At 44.1% G+C, this 20,818-nt stretch overlaps 1 protein-coding gene across 1 annotated transcript; it reads right to left on the bottom strand.

Annotated features, from left to right (window-relative positions):
- Window positions 1-11: 11 nt before the first annotated feature.
- Window positions 12-20,521, bottom strand: aars1 (alanyl-tRNA synthetase 1). The gene is given in 21 exon segments (NM_001140078.1): window positions 12-875; window positions 1,004-1,117; window positions 1,264-1,350; window positions 1,682-1,801; window positions 1,890-2,003; window positions 2,167-2,275; window positions 6,433-6,617; window positions 6,926-7,132; window positions 7,245-7,358; window positions 7,647-7,825; window positions 7,958-8,102; window positions 8,576-8,700; window positions 8,804-8,954; window positions 9,224-9,332; window positions 9,436-9,581; window positions 9,671-9,815; window positions 11,680-11,871; window positions 12,393-12,538; window positions 12,699-12,887; window positions 13,170-13,323; window positions 20,455-20,521. Coding segments are annotated over 20 exon segments (2,904 nt in total). The 5' UTR covers window positions 13,314-13,323; window positions 20,455-20,521; the 3' UTR covers window positions 12-692.
- Window positions 20,522-20,818: the final 297 nt, after the last annotated feature.

Raw genomic sequence — 20,818 nt, forward strand, 5'->3', positions numbered from 1 at the left:
ATTTCACAGAATTGACAATGTCATGTCACCCATTTATTTAATTCATTATTAATTGACTACATTAATATTGAGATGCCAGACAAAACTGTTACACAGCTGGTGGCACTGACAGGTGCCAAGGTTGCTGTTGTGAATGTACATTACAACTGGCAGGAAAGACAGTCTGCAGAGACCACATCTCCCCACAGTCAGGGAGGGGAAGTGAAACACAATGACATGGGAGAGGCCAATGAAATAGAGAAAACCAAGCAATGAACTGAAGCAGTTTCCCGTTGAGTATTCTCATAATTAGTAAAGTGGGAAGAGAGGATGGATGGAGGACTAATACTATCTACCTCAGGACAGATCAGATAGGATGTTGGGGGTAGCATCCTCGTACACCTATCAATCATTTGATCACCTAATCCTTCGACCACAGATCTTGCAGGGAGCCATCAAATTGTGCATGGATCAAAACCGTGTTATCCTCCTTAAAATTGCAGATGCAGCTCTCTTTCAGAGAAAGAGGGGTCTTGTATCTGCTTCCCTTTCTAACCTTTGGATGGGTGAATGTTCCTAGGGGTGAATGTTTCTATACAATTTTCTGGAACGTCCAGTTCAGAGTCACAGAGAACAGAGCTGGAACATTCCGGTGGGGTTGGATCGAGGGATCTTTCCCCATAATCATTCACCACACCCCAGCCTCCTCCTCTCTATTCATTTTCACTCAGTTTAAGTTGGGCAAACTGGTTGGCCATCTGCAGTGCCTCCTCTATGCAGTGTGTGTTCCTGCCAGTTGCCTGGGCAGACATATCCTTGCCACCACCTTTGCCATCCATCAGAGGGCAGAGCTCCTGCACCCACTCACTGGCCTTCAGACCCCGGTTGGCAACATCCTGGTAGAGGAGAAAGTCAACAGATAAGATACTGTCCCAACAAAAAAAATGAAGGTTATTGCATTAAGCACAAATAAGGAGCTAATCTGTGAATAGATGTAAACACACAGGTTGAGCACATGGCTTACCTGAGGCACCTGGCATAAACAGACAATCTTTCCAGCATCGTGGTCTACGGTGAAGAGCATAGCAGCAGTCTGGGGGGACTGGGTCTTCAGCAGCTTCAGAGACTCATTCAGAGCCTGGGACACAAAAATACACAGTGACAGGGTTAGAAAATAGAAGTGGAATTAGACATAAATTTAGGGATAATGTGTGCCGTGGTGTGTTGTAATTCTCCACAGTGGTAGGGTTGGCTGTAGAGGAGAGAAAAGGATGCTGTTGTTACCTTGGCAGAGGCTCCACTTTCCATCTCCATGACTACCAGCGGCTGGTTAGGGCTGCTGTCAATCATCTCCTTGGTCTTTTCAAGAACCTGGGGGAGGGGAGGCAGAGAGAATATAGTAATTAAAGACCAGCTGAACAAGAGAACATGAGGAAAGCACCATTCATATAGAATGGCCTGCATACTCCCCAACTACACAGCCTACATAGTACATCAGTTTCTATGACATGTAGTATCCCTTCACCTAGTAAAAAAAATACAACTCCACCAACCCCCCTAAACCCCATGTCTGGCCCCTCTCTCTTACCCCCCCTAAACCCCATGTCTGGCCCCTCTCTCTTACCCCCCCCCCCCCTAAACCCCATGTCTGGCCCCTCTCTCTTACCCCCCCTAAACCCCATGTCTGGCCCCTCTCTCTTACCCTTTTCTGGACATCAGCCTTGCTGGCACGGTCCAGGTCATCCATGGTCTTCTTCAAGCCTTTCAGGGCCTCCCTCATCTTATCCTTCTGCCACTGGGAGATCACTGCCATGCCCAGAAACTGCAACAACACAGAACAGAGACATAGTAAGTAAACACGCAGACAGACACGGCTCATTAAGGGCTGGATGTTCTGCGACAGCTCTCACCTCTGTCATGTCAGCGATTTCCTTCTGCACGTCTTTATTGGGGGCGGTCTGAACCTTCACCTTCTCCCCCAGAGCAGACAGGGACTGTCTCAGAGCATCTGCTTTCCTGTGGGCCTGAACAGAGCAGGGTGGGGACGGGATTCAAGTTAAATAGCGGTTACGAAAGAGTGATACCTATACCAATCATCACCCAGTGATTTGACTAAGAACCTGCAGTATAATGAAGAACACAAATGTCAAGCATCCAGTAATGGTTGGGAAGCTTCTGTCCTCTCACCTTCTGTGCTTCTGCTCCCGTCACTGCGACGATACGGCGGATTCCCTTGGCGATGGCCTCCTCTGACACGATGACAAAAGGTGCAGCATGGCCAGAGTTCCGCAAGTGCCTGAAGTTACAGATAACATGAACTTAACAGTATTCCGTACATTCTAAGTATCCCTATATTTCTGTTACGAAGGGGCTATCAGTCTGTCAAGAGTGCGCCTGTGCGAGAAGTGTTTGGTTGTTGATGGACCTAGCCTTGAGTGGAATGCCTACCTTGTAGTGTTCATAAGGTATAGTAAACTTTGTTAAACTGGAACGTTGCCGTTGTGTCATTTTGAGTTAACATTGGTAGCAGAGGATGGCTAATAACTACAATGTGCCACCTCGCTTCGACTAGAAGAGGTCGTACGAAAGTTGGAAAAATTTACTTGGAATCTGGACACGGGTTACTAATCTGGACGCGAAAAAGCAAGCACTTGCGGTGGTATTATCGCTCGAGGGAAGAGCGAGAGATACAGCACTGGAAATATCCCTGGAGGATTTCAACAATGATGATGGTATGGGAACTCTGATCAGAGCACTGGATTCTGTATTTCTTAAAGAAGAGAAAGACCGTGCCTACGAGACATATTCAAACTTTGACAGTGTTACGAGAGATATTTTGGTTGCAATGACGGACTACATCATTGATTTCGAACAGAGGTACAATAGGATGCGCAAGTACGACATGGTTCTCCCGGATGCAGTGTTAGCTTTCAAGTTGCTAGATACTGCCTGTCTAGATGGTAGGGAGACACAGTTGGCTTTGACTGCTTGTACTGTGCTGACTTTTGCATTAATGAAGTCGGCACTAAAAATAATTGTTGGTGAAAAGACGTCTGTCGCGTCAATAGCAGATGGAATGCAAGTGAGTGACGCGGCATATAGTCGCTCTGGATAAGAGCGTCTGCTAAATGACTTAAATGTAAATGTAATATTACGCTGAGCAGCAGAGAAAAGGCGCCAACAAGTCACGTTCTCAAGACAACCAGAAGAGGGCGCCATTTCCCGGCACAAATCCACTGGACAAATATGGAAGGAGATCAAAATGTGCCATTTGTCAAAGCACTTACCATTGGGTTAAAGACTGTCCTCATAAAAAAATGAACAAGTTAAAGTAACAGAGGAAAATGTAAACACAGAGACAGAGCAGTGTAACATTACACTGTTTTCAAACAAATCTGCTTCTGATACTGAGATTTTTATAGTTGAATCCTTAGGATCTGCTGTGATTGATAGTGCATGTACACAGACAGTGTGTTGTACAAAATGGCTTGATAGCTATGTCAGGGAACTAAATATGAAAGAAGTACAAAATATGATTGACACACCAAGCAACAGAGCTTTCAAATTTAGACATAAACAATGACAAGGCAGTGATGTTTAAACAACTAGTGACTCTTGAACTTACTACCTTGGGCCACTATTGTGTAAACATTTTAGACAAAGACATCAGAGTCCATGTAAAAATGAGATTCTGATGGACACAAAGCACCTTCCAGCACCACATGCAGCGAGAAAAGCGTTCACTGAAGCAGAGTGCTCAGAGAGAATTCGCAGGGCTCTGCGTAAACAGCTACGACCCACCGATGAGAAGTACGAAACTGGAAACAAAGTGTACTACAAACGAGTTGACTGTCAAGAGTGGAAGGGACCGGGAGTAGTCATTGGCCAAGATAGGGTGGTGATATTTGTGAGGCACGGAGGCATCATTGTCAGGGTGCATCACTCAAGATTGTGGAAAGTAAATGATCAACAAGATAGAGGGGCTGTTGCTGAGAATCATCCTAATGAAAATGACAAAAAGGTCACTAACAGACACAAACCTACCAGATGTCGCATCCAATGATATGGACACTGAAACTGACACAGGAAATGGAGCAGAGACCTTCAACCATGCCACAGATAACTGTTGAGCGTTCAAATGAGGAAAACATTCAACAACAGCCACATGTGTTAAGACAACATGGTTGTTCCAATCTGAAAACTGGACAAACTGTTAAATACATGGACAGAGAAAGTGGTATTCCACATACAGCAACCGTCATTGGACGAGCAAGAAAAGCCAAAGGAAAACATCAGAACTGGTACAACTTGCAGTACTCTGAACCAGCTACACTTTCTGGTACAACAGGTTCAGCTGACCTGTCACTTGTAGATAATCTCAGAATTGAACCAATGGAAAAATCGAGAAAAACAGAATGACATTCAAAATGATGATGTACTTGAAACAAAGGACGTGTCATTTGACTCAGCTAAGCTAGATGAGCTCAGTAATTGGAGGAAAAATTGAGTGTTTGAGGAAGTCAAAGACATTGGCCAAAAATGTGTCAACAAGGTGGGTGTGTACCCTTAAAGAATCCTTAACTGGAATAGTGCCTAAAGCACTTGGAGTGGCTGGAGGTTTTGAGGAGCTGGCTGCTAAACAACTCCCAAAAGACTCACCGACATGCGCCTCAGAGTCACTCAGATTGCTGATGTCAATGATCTGCCAGAAAAAATGGAAACTTAATTCCATAGACATCAAATCTGCATTTTTTCAGGGAACAGTGCTGTCAAGGGACATTCACATCCAACCTCCGCCTGAAGCTAAGAGCGAAGGAACACTGTGGAAACTAAAAAAGTGTGTGTATGGACTGGCAGATGCATCACTCTACTGGTACAACAAAGTCAAGGCAACAATGCTGAATACAGGTGGAAACCTGTCACAAGTGGATCCTGCAGTCTTCTATTGGCTTGATCAAGACTGCAATGTGACTGGAGTACTTGCCTGTCATGTTGATGACTTTATCTGGGGTGGCTCACAGACCTTTGCTACAACTGTGATTCCAAACCTCAAAGCTGTTTTCCAGGTCGGCCGTGAGGAGCATGATCATTTTTGTTATGTTGGCATAGAGTTTATTACAGTTGATGGAACAATACTGATGCAACAGGAAAGCTATATCAACAATCTTCAACCCATTCACATGGATTCTTCACGAGCCGTACAAAGGAATTCCCCTCTGTGTGGAATTGAAGCTGATCAATTGAGGTCAAAGATAGGACAAATTTTATGGGTTGCTAGACAGAGTAGACCTGATGTAATGTTTGATGGTTGCAACTTGGCATCTAACACAAAACACGCCACTGTACAAACCATTCATGAGGCAAACAAAGGTGTTCGTAAACTGAAATCACAACAAGTGGCTTTAAAGTTTCAGCATGTTGGAAAAGATGACTCTTTGAAACTAGTTGTCTTCAGTGATGCTTCGCTAGGGAACCTTAGATGGAGGCACACAAGGTGGACATCTAATCGTGTTAATGGGTGGAGGAAGATTCTCACCCATCTGTTGGCAGTCAAAAAGGATCAGAAGGATTGTCTGAAGCACACTTGCTGGAGAAACCCTTCCTCTTGCGGATGGAATTGACAATGCGATCTTTCTTGCAACTCTGTTCTCAGAGCTTACCACTGGTGAGACAAAACGGCACATTCTACCTGTAGTTTGTGTCACTGACAACTACTCATTAGTTGATGCTTTGAAGTCAACCAAGTCTGTCACAGAGAAAAGACTTCGTCTTGAGATTAGCAGCATCAAGGAAGTTATTCAAGCACAGAGAATCCAGCGGATTCTGTGGTCGACCACAAAGGAACAGCTTGCTGACTGTCTGACTGAAAAAGGAGCATCCGGTCTTGTGCTCCTACAGGCTCTCCTCCTACAGGCTCTCCTCCTACAGGCTCTCCTCCTACAGGCTCTCCTCCTACAGGCTCTCCTCCTACAGGCTCTCCTCCTACAGGCTCTCCTCCTACAGGCTCTCAGTAATGGAAAGTGGCAGCTTGAGAAATACAAATAAAAACTGTCACACAACCCATTTGTAATGGGGAACTTGAATAATACTTGGACATTGAATTATGTTGTTGATGTTTTATTTGTCTTTAAAGAAAAGAGGGAGATTGTTAAGTTCATGTTTTAAGTATCCCTATATTTCTGTTATTACGGGGCTATCACTGTTAAGAGTGCGCCTGCGCGAGAAGTGTTTGGTTGTTGATGGACCTAGCCTTGAGTGGAATGCCTACCTTGTAGTGTTCATAAGGTATAGTAAACTTTGTTAAACTGGAACCTTGTCGTTGTGTCATTTCGAGTTAACAAATACAACCGAGCAACAATCTCACAGTAAATTCTCAAACAAAATATCTGTATTTCTGAATCATGAGATGTAATTATGAAAAGCAACTGCAACCACGGGGAGCTGTGTACTCACGTTCCTCCGCAGAACTCGATGGAGGTGAGGGAGCCGGCAGTGCTGCTGGGGTCAGCCAGGAGGTCAGCCACGGGGATGCCAATGGACACCACGCGCACCGGGTCAGGGTAGGTCTCATCAAACACAGCACGCAGACCCTGGATGGCTTTAGCTGCTGCCAGAGGGGTATCCATGGCATAGACATGCTGTAAGAGACAGAAAGAGCTGATGTCGTGACTTGGTAATAAACGCTTGAAAACAGTGCATTCTGTGAGGAGGAGAAAATTATGACAGGAGCCTTGGGGTGACAGTGTATAAAAGAAAACAGGAGACAATACGGACTGTTAAGGTGCAATAAGGCAAGGATACAGTCAAGGAATACTCAAATAGAACAATAGACAACAGGCCCTAGATAAATAACACCAGCAACCAAAGAGCTGTGTAAAAACAACACTTGATCAAACGGAAATTAACATACCCCTACTCATACTTTCAGTGACCTATGACCTCTTACCTTTGCATCGCGGATCATAGTGCAGGCAATCTCCTCTGTGCGTCGCACCTCTTCTGTGCTCAGAGCACCTTTGGCGGTGAAGTCAAAGCGCAGGCGGTCAGGAGCCACCAGGGAGCCACGCTGGTCAGCCTCTCCTAGGACCTCCCTCAGGGCAAAGTTCAGGATGTGGGTGGCAGTGTGGTTACTCATGATGGGCCTACGACGAGTCTGGGGGGGGGGGAGTGGACAGTAGAGATGTAATGACATTTTCAATACCAAGGCAGTTAAGAAAAGATCTCGAAATCGAGTCATTAAAATGTACTTTTGAGTGATGCATTACCTCATCCACGTGCAGAATGACGTGATCTCCAACCTTCAGAGTGCCGTAAACCGTTCCTACATGCAGCACGTATCCACCCCGAACCTGAGTGTTCTTCACTGTGAACTCCATCCTCTGAGGAAGGGAGTAAATGTGATGTGAGAGGGAGACAGAATTACATTACAGTCATTTAGCAGACGTTCTTACCCAGAGGGACTTAGAGGAGCAATTAGGATTAAGTGCCTTGCTCAAGGGCACATCGACAGACATTCCACCTAGTGGGCTCAGGGATTCAAACCAGCGATCTTCCGGCTACTGGCCTAACTCTCTTAACCGCTAGGCTACTTGCTGCCAACATTCATGTCTAATATGGCTTTTACAACTTAAAAGAGTGGCCCGTCTGTCCTCCCTGTAGGTCCTTACATCATCTACAGAGTCGTCCTCTCTCAGCATGTAGCCCTCGTCGAAGCTCTGTCCACCCTGCTCCGCATAGAACGAAGTCTTGTCCAGCAGAACACCACACTCCTGCCCTGTCGTCACCTCTTCCACAAAGGCACGCTCCCTCCTCAAAGCCAGCACCGTGCCCACAGCCTGCTCAAACACTGGGACAACCACAGAGAAATATACAGGGATTAAAACAGACACAAGCAAGAAAGCGATTTGAATAAATACCAAGCAAACCATCTTTCTGAGTTGGTTAATTAAACTGAGTTGATTTTATTTGCGTCTCTCACCATATTTGCCGCTGTCGTCAGCACTGTAGCTGTACTTGAGTGTGTCGTCAGTAGCAGCGATGCCTTTGTTGCGAAGGTCCTCGATGGCATAGATGTCCAGCATGATGTGGTCCTCATCCCCAGAGCCCTTCCCCTGGGACTTAACCTGAGTGGGAGGGACATGGAGGAGACAGCCCAATCCCCGTTCTATTTACATTGAATAAACTTTCAACTAACTTTACACCAATGATGAATCATTCATTCATTATGTGGAAACATCATACTCATTATTTAGATAGAAAGCCAAATGGCCTGTTTAGCACTGATATCATATGACATTATTGAAGTGATTTGGACCTTCACTCAACGTGGAAAGGTGCTTTTCAGTACAAATTAACACTGCAAGTAATGGAGCTGTAATGTATTGTACATACTTATCTAATAAGCAGAGCAAGGCACTTGTCACTTACAGTGCAATACTGACTGAGAAATGCTGACAGAGAGGAAAGCATTCATGTCTGTAGACATTCACAAAGCAGTACATTTCCCACCTCCACAGGCAAATTCAAAAATCCACATCAACTTCATGCCAATCCAAGGCTCCATCTTTTCTACTGGTCACCATTTCTCTACTCTCACCTGAGCAGCCTTCTTCTCCTCCTCAAAAGCAGCAACATCCACCATCATCCCCCTCTCCTCAGCAATGAGGGCAGTGAGATCCAGGGGGAAACCGTATGTGTCATACAGCAACCAGGCGGTATCACCTTCACAGAGAGAGAAGAGAAAGGGTTAAAAAAAAGCATTCTGTTTTGACAACAAGGTAAATGTTTCTAATTAATCCAATTTGCTAATGTAGCCCTTCAGTACCAGGGATGGTCTTGCTGTCTCCCAGACTCTGGATCTTTCTGTCCAGGATCTTTCGCCCCCTGCTGAGTGTCTTGAGGAACTGCTCCTCTTCCTCATTGATGATGTCCTTTACCATGTCTGGGTCTTTCTTCAGCTCAGGGAAGGCATCGCCCTGGAGGTGGAAAGGGGATACCTAGTCAGATGCACAACTGAAATCCATCTTCCACATTTAACCCAACCCATCAATCAGGGTGGTGCGGGTTGCTGCTTTAAATCACCGTCAACCGCCCTGGGAGCAGTTGTTGTTGGGAGTTAACTGCCTTGCTCAAGGCCAGAATGACAGATTTTTCCACCTTCGAGGGGACAGCAGAGGAAAACAGGAAAGGACTAAGACAGAAGGAGAGATGGTGAATAACATGAAGAGTGGGATGACTTTCTTACCAGGGACTCTACCACCACGTCAACTAGGGTAGCAAAGAAGCCTTTCTGAGCACCCAGCTTCTCGTGAGAGTACCTCACAGCACGACGCAGGATCCTCCTCAACACATATCTGAACACACAGAGGGAGAAGGTTAACATGTGCACATTAAGAGATTGATGTTCACACAAACATAGACCAAAGACAGTCAGCCAGACAGTTAAAAAAAACTCACCCTCTCCCTGTGTTGTCTGGCCTGCCCCCGTCAGAGAGGGCGATGGTGATGGTGCGGGCGTGGTCAGCCAGGACACGGTAGGCCATGTCAATGCCATCTACGTCCTCAGCACCAACCTTTCCTGTGTAGTCCCTGGCTCCTGTACCCTGTTCAGAACAACCACATTGGTACTGTCAGACAGGTCATTCAGAGCACCCAGAGAGTAATGGTAAATAGTGTTGGTAGTGGTGCTTGCCTTCTGGATGGCCTGGAAGTAGGGGATGAAAAGATCTGTGTCGTAGTTGGACATCTTATTCTGCAGCACAGAGACCAGACGCTCCAGACCCATGCCTGTATCAATGCTCTTCTTAGGCAGGGGCTTCAGCTCTGTCTCAGACTCCCTGGTGGGGGAGGAACAGGTTCAGTCAGATCATGCGTCTACGCACATCTGCATGTGCATTACACAGGACTTGAATTGAACACAAACAATATTCTTATTTGTTTCAGGAAACTAGGCATGTCGCGCGTCACTACTTTACAGGACATACATTTGAACGTAAAAACATTTATCAAAATGAATGGCAGAAATGCCTTCTGGAACATGGGAACTTTCATGTGCCTTAATAACAAACTTGTATGCCATCTTAAATACGAATAAAACTGTAAAATTACAAGCCTAGTTGGTTTAGCCATGAAAAAAAACAAAAAAACACCTGTCTCCGGATTACATCTTCAAACTATGGGCAACCATGGAATCCGTGACAGAGAGGGAGAAGCATTCATCCATATATACAGGTAAAAGAGTCTAGCTAGCTACATTTTCATATATTATGTTTCTCATTTTGTCAGAAAGTTGTTTTCATTTCAAGTTAAAGCGTACTGTTAGCTAGATAGCTAACGTTAGCTGGCTGCTCGCTAGCTAACGTTACATGTATGATCTGTGTAGTAATATTATTCGTATCTTAGAGCCATTCGCATTGCTAGTTATAGCCTAATTGTAGCTAGTTATATTTAGCTACCTGTAGATTCATAAAGTTTGGATTATGGTTCATTGTTTAGCTAGCTACATGTCTAAACCAAAAAGACTCCACTATGCAAGTAACCATTTCACTGTACTGTACTAGGAAGAGTCTTGGTGGTTCAAAACATCTTCCATTTAAAAACTAAATGGAGGCCACTGTGTTCTTGGGGACCTTCAATGCTGCAGAAATGTTTTGGTACCCTTCCCCAGATCTGTGCCTCAACACAATCCTGTCTCGAAGCTCTACGGACAATTCCTCCGACCTCATGGCTTGGTTTTTGCTCTGACATGCACTGTCAACACAGGGACCTCTATATAGACAGGTGTGTGACTTTCCAAATCAAGTCCAATCAATTGAATTTACCACAGGTTGACTCCAATCAAGTTGTAGAAACATCAAGGATGATCAATGGAAACAGGATGCACCAGAGCTCAATTTTGAGTCTCATAGCAGAGGGCCTGAACATGTTAGTAAAGAAGGTATGTTTTTTTAATAAATTTGCAAAACATTTCTAAAAACCTGTTTTCACTTTTTCATTATGGGGTAGTGTGTAGATTTGAGATGTTTTTATTTAATCCATTTTAGAATAAGGCTGTAATGTAACAAAATGTGGAAAAAGTAAAGTGGTCTGAATACTTTCCGAATTCACTGTATACTAAATTCATTTTTAAAAGGGTGGGTTTATTGGCTTTAAAATACACCAGTTATGCTATTTTGGACCACCAGGGTGCTGAAGTCATGCAGCCTGTCGTTTTTGTGTTTATACTTTTTCATAACGACAAGTTTGATGTCGGATGACAATAGAATGTTCATGATGTCACTGCGACAACTTTATACAGACATGTCAATAGATGTAGTATAAACCAGCGTTTAGTCTTGAAATCTTTGGTTGTGCACTACCGTACTCACTGTTTAGCACATGGGCTCATAAGTGAATCCTTAAAGAGATGGGTGAGGCTTAAGAAGCTGGAACGTTGCTAAATGGGTGTAGACAAAGAAGAGCTCTCCAGGAGGTGTACCAAAACATTCAAGGACAATTTTCTCAAAAGTGGGGTAACAAGTTTATCAACTTTCAAAGCAGAATTACTTTCCCATTGTTCCTCAACTATAGTGTATGATACACCATTTTCTAGCTCTGAGTGTACTTTTATCCAATGTAAAAAACACAATTTCAAATTTTGCTACATGAGACCCAATCGAGCCAGTCAGTCACATATTTTACAGTCATTTATAAATTCATTACCTGTTGTACTGGATGAACACCAGGTTCCAAATCTCCAGCACATTGGGGTCGTCCATATTGACCAGGTGGGCTGCATCTCTCCCCCCGATGCGGTCAAAGTGGATCTCACTGCAGGGCCCACAAGGACCTGTGTCCCCCATCTCCCAGAAGTTATCCTTCATGCTGCCGGGTATAATACGAGCCTCATCCATTCTGTCACCCAGAGAGGAGACACAGGTAAAACAGGGGTGTATTCATTAGTCATATACCGTTAGAAAATATTTTGCAACAAAAATTAGAGGTTCTATTGGACAAATTCATGTAAAGTCCCTCCCTGTTTGGTACCGTTTGCTTCAATTTGATTCCTAAAGTAAATGCTAAATGGTTTCCGTTGCAAATGACGAAATGTTTTGCAATGGAATCCGACTAATAAATCCTTCCCAGGTGAGACTCAGAAGAGGGAGGTTACAGTAGGAGCAGGTTGGGTTGGAACACGGGCACAGAGCGAGAACATGACTGTTCTCACAAGACTGTTTTTGTAACCAGAAAAGTGGCGTCTGGAGGTTTGAAAAGGGAACAGTACCCTGAGCGAATTATCACCCAACACATAGTGTTACTGACCACAATAACAAGAATAGAAAGAGTGCAGCCTATTTCTATCATTCAGGTAGATTTGGATATATAATAGCCCGATTCGATCTGACAAGAATTTCCTACTCCTGAAACTCACTCACCCGAGGTCCAGCCATATCTGTTTACACTCCAGATCTGGATCCAGCCCAGCTTCTTCATGACCCCCGAAGTAGGTTACGTACAGACGCTCGATGGGAATCCCAAATTCCTTAGTCAGCAGCTCCAGGGCCATCGTACAAGCAAGGTGCTGCAGGGAGAGGAGTCAGCAGGAAAGGAAATAAGAGATATACAATCAATTAATCTTCCCAACACGCAAACACTATCTTGAGAGACTTGTTAAAATGTTGCTGCGTCATTACAGATGAGATGACTACTACAGTATCTAACATCCGGTCTCCATGACTTACTTTAAAGTAGTCTCCGAAGGACCAGGAGCCCAGCATCTCAAAGAAGGTGTGGTGGTACACGTCCTTGCCCACATCATCCAGGTCATTGTGCTTGCCCCCAGCGCGGATGCACTTCTGTGTGTTAGCTGCACGCTTGAGTCTGGCCATGGGGTGGGACGGATCAATGGTGTTCAGGAAGATAGGTTTGAACTGGAATTGGAGGTTGGATAGGTGGACAAAGAGAGAGGGTGGGTAAGAAAGACAGCGTTAAATTGGGATGAGTATACTTCAAATTGTCTATTCTTTCCATGCAACTGAAAAAAGCTTCAAATATGGACAGAATGTGTGAGTTTAGGAGACATCTTTTTCAGAACAATACACTCCCAGAGGGTATTATTCCACTGAGTTGAGGCTTTAATTAGCCAATAGAGCCGCACTCTCTACAGACCTGCAGGGGAGAAGTATGGGGGAAGGGATAGTATTGCTACGTACCTGGTTCATGCCAGCATTAGCAAAGAGCAGTGTGGGGTCATCCAAAGGTATAGTGGCGGATGAGTGGACATACTGGTGTTCATGGCGAATGAAGAAGTCGATGAACTTCTCACGGATCTGAGCAGCAGTCAACAAAGAGTCCATTCTGAAAGGACTGGCGATCACACAGACAGTGGAAAAACAGTTAGGAACAAACACATGAAATGCCGGTGAGCGAGAAGGTATGGGTAGGCAGGTCCGAATACTGTAGGTAATAAACTAAAGTTTAAATTAAATTATTCTGTGTCCTTGCTTCCACTGGAATAGCAAGCAAATGTTTTGGGGGCAAACTGAATATCAGCTTCAACCAAATTCATGTGAAAACAATGTTTACTTTACAGCACATCCCTGACTGGACCTATAAAACACTAATTGCAGCTGCCTTCCACATCCTTGGATGTCGTCGTCCCCACAGTGACTGTACGTACTAGAGGTCGACCGATTCTGATTTTTCAGCGCCGATACCGATTATTGGAGGACCAAAAAAGCCGATTATTCGGGCAAATGTTTTTTTTTTGTAATAACGACAATTATAACGATACTGTATGAACACTTACTTTAACATAATATATCAATAGAATCAATTTAGCCTCAAATAAATAATGAAACATGTTCAATTTGGTTTAAATAATGCAAAAACAAAGTGTTGGAGAAGAAAGTAAAAGTGCAATATGTGCCATGTAAGAAAGCTAACGTTTATGTTCCTTGCTCAGAACATGAGAAGTTTTAGGTTGTAGTTATTATAGGAATTATAGGACTATTTCTCTCTATACAATTTGTATTTCATATACCTTTGACTATTGGATGTTCTTATAGGCACTTTAGTATTGCCAGTGTAACAGTAAAGCTCTCCTTGCTCCTACCTGGGCTCGAACCAGGAACACATCGACAACAGCCACCCTCGAAGCAGCGTTACCCATGCAGAGCATGGGGAACAACTACTCCAAGTCTCAGAGCGAGTGACGTTTGAAACGCTATTAGCGCGCACCCGCTAACTAGCTAGAAATTACTAAAATGTAAATGTAAGCTAGCCATTTCACATCGGTTACACCAGCCTAATCTCGGGAGTTGATAGGCTTGAAGTCATAAACAGCTTGAAGCATTGCGAAGAGCTGCTGGCAAAACGCACAAAATTGCTGTTTGAATGAACGCTTACGAGCCTGCTGGTGCCTACCACCGCTCAGTCAGACTGCTCTATCAAATCAGACTTAATTATAACATAATAACACACAGAAATACGAGCCTTAGGTTATTAATATGGTCGAATCCGGAAACTATCATCTCGAAAACAAAACGTTTATTCTTTCAGTGAAATACGGAACCGTTCCGTATTTTATCTAACGGGTGGCATCCATAAGTCTAAATATTCCTGTTACATTGCACAACCTTCAATGTTATGTCATAACTACGTAAAATTCTGGCAAATTAGTTCGCAACGAGCCAGGCGGCCCAAACTGTTGCATATACCCTGACTCTGCGTGCAATGAACGCAAGAGAAGTGACACAATTTCACCTGGTTAATATTGCCTGCTAACCTGAATTTCTTTTAGCTAAATATGCAGGTTTGAAAATATATACTTCTGTGTATTGATTTTAAGAAAGGCATTGATGTTTATGGTTGGGTACAGTCGTGCAACGATTGTGCTTTTTTCACAAATGCGCTTTTGTTAAATCAACCCCCATTTGGCGAAGTTGGCTGTCTTTGTTAGGAAGAAATAGTCTTCACACAGTTCGCAACGAGCCAGGCGGCCCAAACTGCTGCATATAACCTGACTCTGTTGCAAGAGAAGTGACACAATTGTCCTAGTTAAAAGAAATTCATGTTAGCAGGCAATATTAACTAAATATGCAGGTTTAAAAATATATAGTTGTGTATTGATTTTAAGAAAGGCATTGATGTTTATGGTTAGGTACACGTTGGAGCAACGACAGTCTTTTTTTCGCGAATGCGCACCGCATCTATTATATGCAACGCAGGACACGCTAGATAAACTAGTAATATCAACCATGTGTAGTTAACTAGTGATTATGATTGATTGATCGTTTTTTATAACGTAAGTTTAATGCTAGCTAGCAACTTACCTTGGCTTCTTACTGCATTCGAGTAACAGGCAGGCTCCTCGTGGAGTGCAATGTAAGGCAGGTGATTAGAGCGTTAGACTAGTTAACCATAAGGTTGCAAGATTGAATCCCCGAGCTGACAAGGTAAAAATCTGTCGTTCTGTCCCTGAACAAGGCAGTTAACCCACCATTCCTAGGCCGTCATTGAAAATAAGAATGTGTTCTTAACTGACTTGCCCAGCTAAATAAAAGGTGTAAAAAAAGAAAAGAAAAAGTAAAAACATCTGCCAAAAAAAACGATGTCCGATTGTTATGAAAACTTGAAATCGGCCCTAATTAAATCGGCCATTCCGATTAATCGGTCGACCTCTAGTACGTACACACCCCAACCAGAAGCCATGGATTACAGGCAACATTCGCACGGAGCTAAAGGGTAGAGCTGACGCTTTCAAGGTGCGGGAATCTAACCCGGAAGCTTACAAGAAATCCCGCTATGCTCTGCGACGAACCATCAAACAGGCAAAGCGTCAATACAGGGCTAAGATTGAATCATACTACACCGGCTCCGACGCTCGACAGATGTGGCAGGGCTTGCAAACTATTACAGACTACAAAGGGAAGCACAGCCGCGGGCTGCCCAGTGACACGAGCCTACCAGACGAGCTAAATCACTTCTATGCTCGCTTCGAGGCAAGCAACACTGAGGCATGCATGAGAGCATCAGCTGTTCCGGACGACTGTGTGATCACGCTCTCCGTAGCCGACGTGAGTAAGACGTTTAAACAGGTCAACATACACAAGGCTGCGGGGCCAGACGGATTACCAGGACGTGTGCTCCGGGCATGTGCTGACCAACTGGCAGGTGTCTTCACTGACATTTTCAACATGTCCCTGATTGAGTCTGTAATACCAACATGCTTCAAGCAGACCACCATAGTCCCTGTGCCCAAGAACACAAAGGCAACCTGCCTAAATGACTACAGACCCGTAGCACTCACGTCTGTAGCCATGAAGTGCTTTGAAAGGCTGGTAATGGCTCACATCAACACCATTATCCTAGAAACCCTAGACTCACTCCAATTTGCATACCGCTCAAACAGATCCACAGATGATGCGATCTCTATTGCACTCCACATTGCCCTTTCCCACCTGGACAAAAGGAACATCTATGTGAGAACGCTATTCATTGACTACAGCTCAGCGTTCAACACCATAGTACCCTCAAATCTCATCACTAAGCTAAGGAACCTGGGCCTAAACACCTCCCTCTGCAACTGGATCCTGGACTTCTTGACGGGTCGCCCCCAGGTGGTGAGGGTAGGTAGCAACACATCTGCCACACTGATCCTCAACACTGGAGCTCCCCAGGGGTGCGTGCTCAGTCCCCTCCTGTACTCCCTGTTCACCCACGACTGCATGGCCAGGCACGAGTCCAACACCATCATTAAGTTTGCAGACGACAACAGTGGTAGCCCTGATCACCGACAACGACGAGATAGCCTATAGGGAGGAGGTCAGAGACCTGGCCGGATGGTGTCAGAATGACAACCTATCCCTCAACGTAACCAAGACTAAGGAGATGATTGTGGACTACAGGAAAAGGAGCACATCCCCATTCTCATCGACGAGGCTGTAGTTAGTGGAGCAGGTTGAGAGCTTCAAATTCCTTGGTGTCCACATCAACAACAAACTAGAATGGTCCAAACACACCAAGACAGTCGTGAAGAGGGCACGACAAAGCCTATTCCCCCTCAAGAAACTAAAAGGATTTGGCATGGGTCCTGAGATCCTCAAAAGGTTCTACAGCTGCAACATCGAGAGCATCCTGACCAGTTGCATCACTGCCTGGTACGGCAATTGCTCGGCCTCTGACCGCAAGGCACTTCAGAGGGTAGTGTGTACGGACCAATACATCACTGGGCCAAAGCTGCCTGCCATCCAGGACCTCTACACCAGGCGGTGTCAGAGGAAGGCCCTAAAAATTGTCAAAGACCCCAGCCACCCCAGTCATAGACTGTTCTCTCTACTACCGCATGACAAGCGGTCCCGGAGTGCCAAGTCTAGGACAAAAAGGCTTCAACAGTTTTTACCACCAAGCCATAAGACTTCTGAACAGGTTACCCAGACTATTTGCATTGTGTGCCCCCCCACCCCTCTTTTACGCTGCTGCTACTCTCTGTTTATCTTATATGCATAGTCACTTTACCATACATCCATGTACATACTACCTCAATTGGCCCGACCAACCAGTGCTCCCACACATTGGCTAATTGGGCTATCTGCATTGTGTCCCACCTCCCGCCAACCCCTCCTTTTACGCTACTGCTACTCTTTGTTCATCATATATGCATAGTCACTTTAACCATACCTACATGTACATACTACCTCAATATTCCTGACTAACCGGTGTCTGTATATAGCCTTGCTACTCTTATTTTCAAATGTATTTTTACTGTTGTTTTATTTCTTTACTTACCCACACACAATTTATTTCCTTCACACTATTGGTTAGAGCCTGTAAGTAAGCATTTCAGTGTAAGGTCTACACCTGTTGTATTCGGCGCACGTGACAAATAAACTTTGATTTGATAGGCCTATGCAGTATGTTTTTGACAAGTTTGGCCCTAGGGTCTGTCTAGGCCTTAGACCCATTATCTTCACCAATGTTGAAGCTTCATAGCAGGCCTGGCTGTAAGGCAGGAGAAGATCCCACATGAATACAACACTCCTCTTTGTATGACTACCTTTAAAGCAATTTCCTGTCCCTCCCCTGAGGTAGGATTTTCATTTTGCTCTATACAGTAATCATAATTTACACCTGCCAGTCAATCTTAAACTTTCAAAGATCACTTAGCTAGCCATTACTTTAAAGTAAAACCAAGTCATGTGTGGACATATAGCATATGTCACAGCCACAATTAAAAGGTAACAGAGGTCCTATTTCCTGAGGTGGGATCCTTGATAATCCAGGAAACTCCACTGCTGGTGCAGATTACCTTCCATGTGTCTCCCCTGGGGGTTAACAGCCAATGGCATGTCCTGGTCTAGCCCTTGATCATGACTCTCAGTTCCATTACATATAAGAGTAATTGGATGAAGGCGTCTTCTGTATGGGGGAGTTATGTTCAGAGCCCCAAAGCATAAGGACCTTCTCTTTCATATCAGCCAGAAATAAAAACGTTTTTTTTTTTAAATGTTAAATTGATTCCCACAATGCCATATCTCCATGTTTCAGTGCTTGTTTAGAGAAAACAGATGGAAGCCACCTGTGCTAATTAGCCATCTTACATGCTCCTAACACCTGCGTGTAAAGACTGGTGGACACTACACGACTTTCAAAATCCTAACATCGCTAAGACTCTTACATTAAACGACCGTCGTTCCAGTAGTTTTTTTGTGTGTGTGTGGCCAACATAGCGGTGCGCACACTAAATGATGTGAAACAGCTGGTGGTCACACACTACAAGTTTATTCACTTGGTCAAGAGGCTTGTCGAAACCATGCTGTCTAGCGAAACAAATGACGTGATTCGATTGAACGTAGCTACAAACTGTCGCTCAAAGCAACCTTAAACGTTCAGTCAGACTTTAAAAAATATTTAACCTTTATTTAACTAGGCAAGTCAGTTAATTAAGAACAAATTATTATTTACAATGACGGCCTACCCTGGGCCATTTGGGTGCCGCCCTATGGGACTCCCAATCACCGCCGGATGTGATACAGCCTGGATTCGAAACAGGGATTTTTAAACAGGTTTGATGTTGTCGGCACAAAATCTGCAATGCTCTTGTGTGAGATGTGCAAAGACAAGTTGAACGTTTGTACTTGCCTTCAACCAAAGCGTCAAATCGGTACAGTCTGACGTTCACAAGCAATGTTTAATTCAAAATGTTGGCTAGATATTTAAACTCTGTATGGCAAGCGCGAATCCTGCGCCTCTTCCACTGAAATGCAGTGCCTCAGACCGCTGCGCCACTCGGGAACCCAAGAGATCGTTGTCGGCAGGATTCACGCTTGCCATACAGAGTTTAAATATCTAGCCAACATTTTTAATTAAACATTGCCTGTGAACGTCAGACTGTACCGATTTGACACTTTTGCTTTGGTTGAAGGCAAGTACAAACGTTCTCAACTTGTCTTTGCACATCTCACACAAGAGCATTGCAGATTTTGTGCCGACATCAAACTTGTTTAAAAATATAGGGATGTCTGACTGCTCAAAGACGAGAACTACAGCCCTCAGATTGCGTATTTGACTCGATTACATTAAGAGTGTCAATGACGGCCGCACGCCCAGAGTAGGCAACGACATCAGTATTTTGTTTGAAATCTCAAAAGTGTCTGGGACAGCTAAATCGTGGACAAAATCGTGTAGTGTACACCGCTTTAAATCGGATAGTGTATAGCGGAAGTTTAGTTTCGTCAGATGGAGGCATCCATAACTGTATTGACCTGTGCAAAACTGCTACAGTATGTTTATCGTTTTAATTGAAGGATTACTTACTGCTGATGAAAGGGCTATGCTTCGAAAGCTATATCACAAGCGATGATTGACAATACTAAACCTTAAAAACATAGCGTCGGGGTTATAGTTCATACAAGCCAGTCGTGGGCAAAGCTAATGCTGAAAACTGTAGGGAGAAGGCAAAACGCCGCCTAGAGAGTTTGAGTTAGTCCCGGTCCTGACAACCGAGTTAACGACCGCCCGCCCGCACCGTCTTTTTTTTTTTACAGCAAGCTCATCCTGCAATTGTAACCTGTCCTGACCGTAGTTCTTTTTTTATCGATACATTCGTGCTAAAATGAGGCGGTTACATTGAGCCCTTCTACGTCTCCCTTTGCAAATTCGTTGACTAGCAATACATTCGTTCTTAATAGTTGGTTGGCTGGCTAGCTAGCTAGCTAGCCAGCCTGCTAATTACCCATATAGGTAACTAGCTAAATAAAGTTAGCTAATGGAGATAACTTTGAACCCAGCTAGTTAATACCATAGTAAGGCATAATCCAACGGTGTATGAATAATTGCCATTCTCATTTCTCAAATCATTAATGAAAACGTCAGCTATATGCGACATTCGAACGAATTAAGTAGCTATATTAGACATAAATCCGCTGTTTTAATCATTTTAACAATGACAGGCACCATTAACTGTACTCCTATCAATTAAAAATGTCCCATACTCACAAAGTTTATCTTTATTTTGTTTCTGTCACCGCTCGCACTGACACCCCACGCTGGCACAATGAAAGTGAAATGCAGTGTTCCCGCATATACACTGCCACTATTGGTTTGACAGAACAGTCACTGCATTGGTACTCAGTTTCTATTGGTTATAATTTACTGTCAATCATTTCCAAACCCGCGTCCGCACTTGCGCGAACTGCTGTCGATGGCTGATGCAATAAAAATGTATATTTATTTTCTCTTATAGAGCAATATGTGGATTGAAAATAAATAATGTATATTTCCTGATGCATTATTAGCATGCATGTATTGTATTCCATACACTGTGGAATTTATTTTTGTTTAATTTCTGTACTCCAGTCCA

This window comes from Salmo salar, chromosome ssa10 (genome assembly GCF_905237065.1).
Source record: "Salmo salar chromosome ssa10, Ssal_v3.1, whole genome shotgun sequence".
NCBI classification, from domain to species: domain Eukaryota; kingdom Metazoa; phylum Chordata; class Actinopteri; order Salmoniformes; family Salmonidae; genus Salmo; species Salmo salar.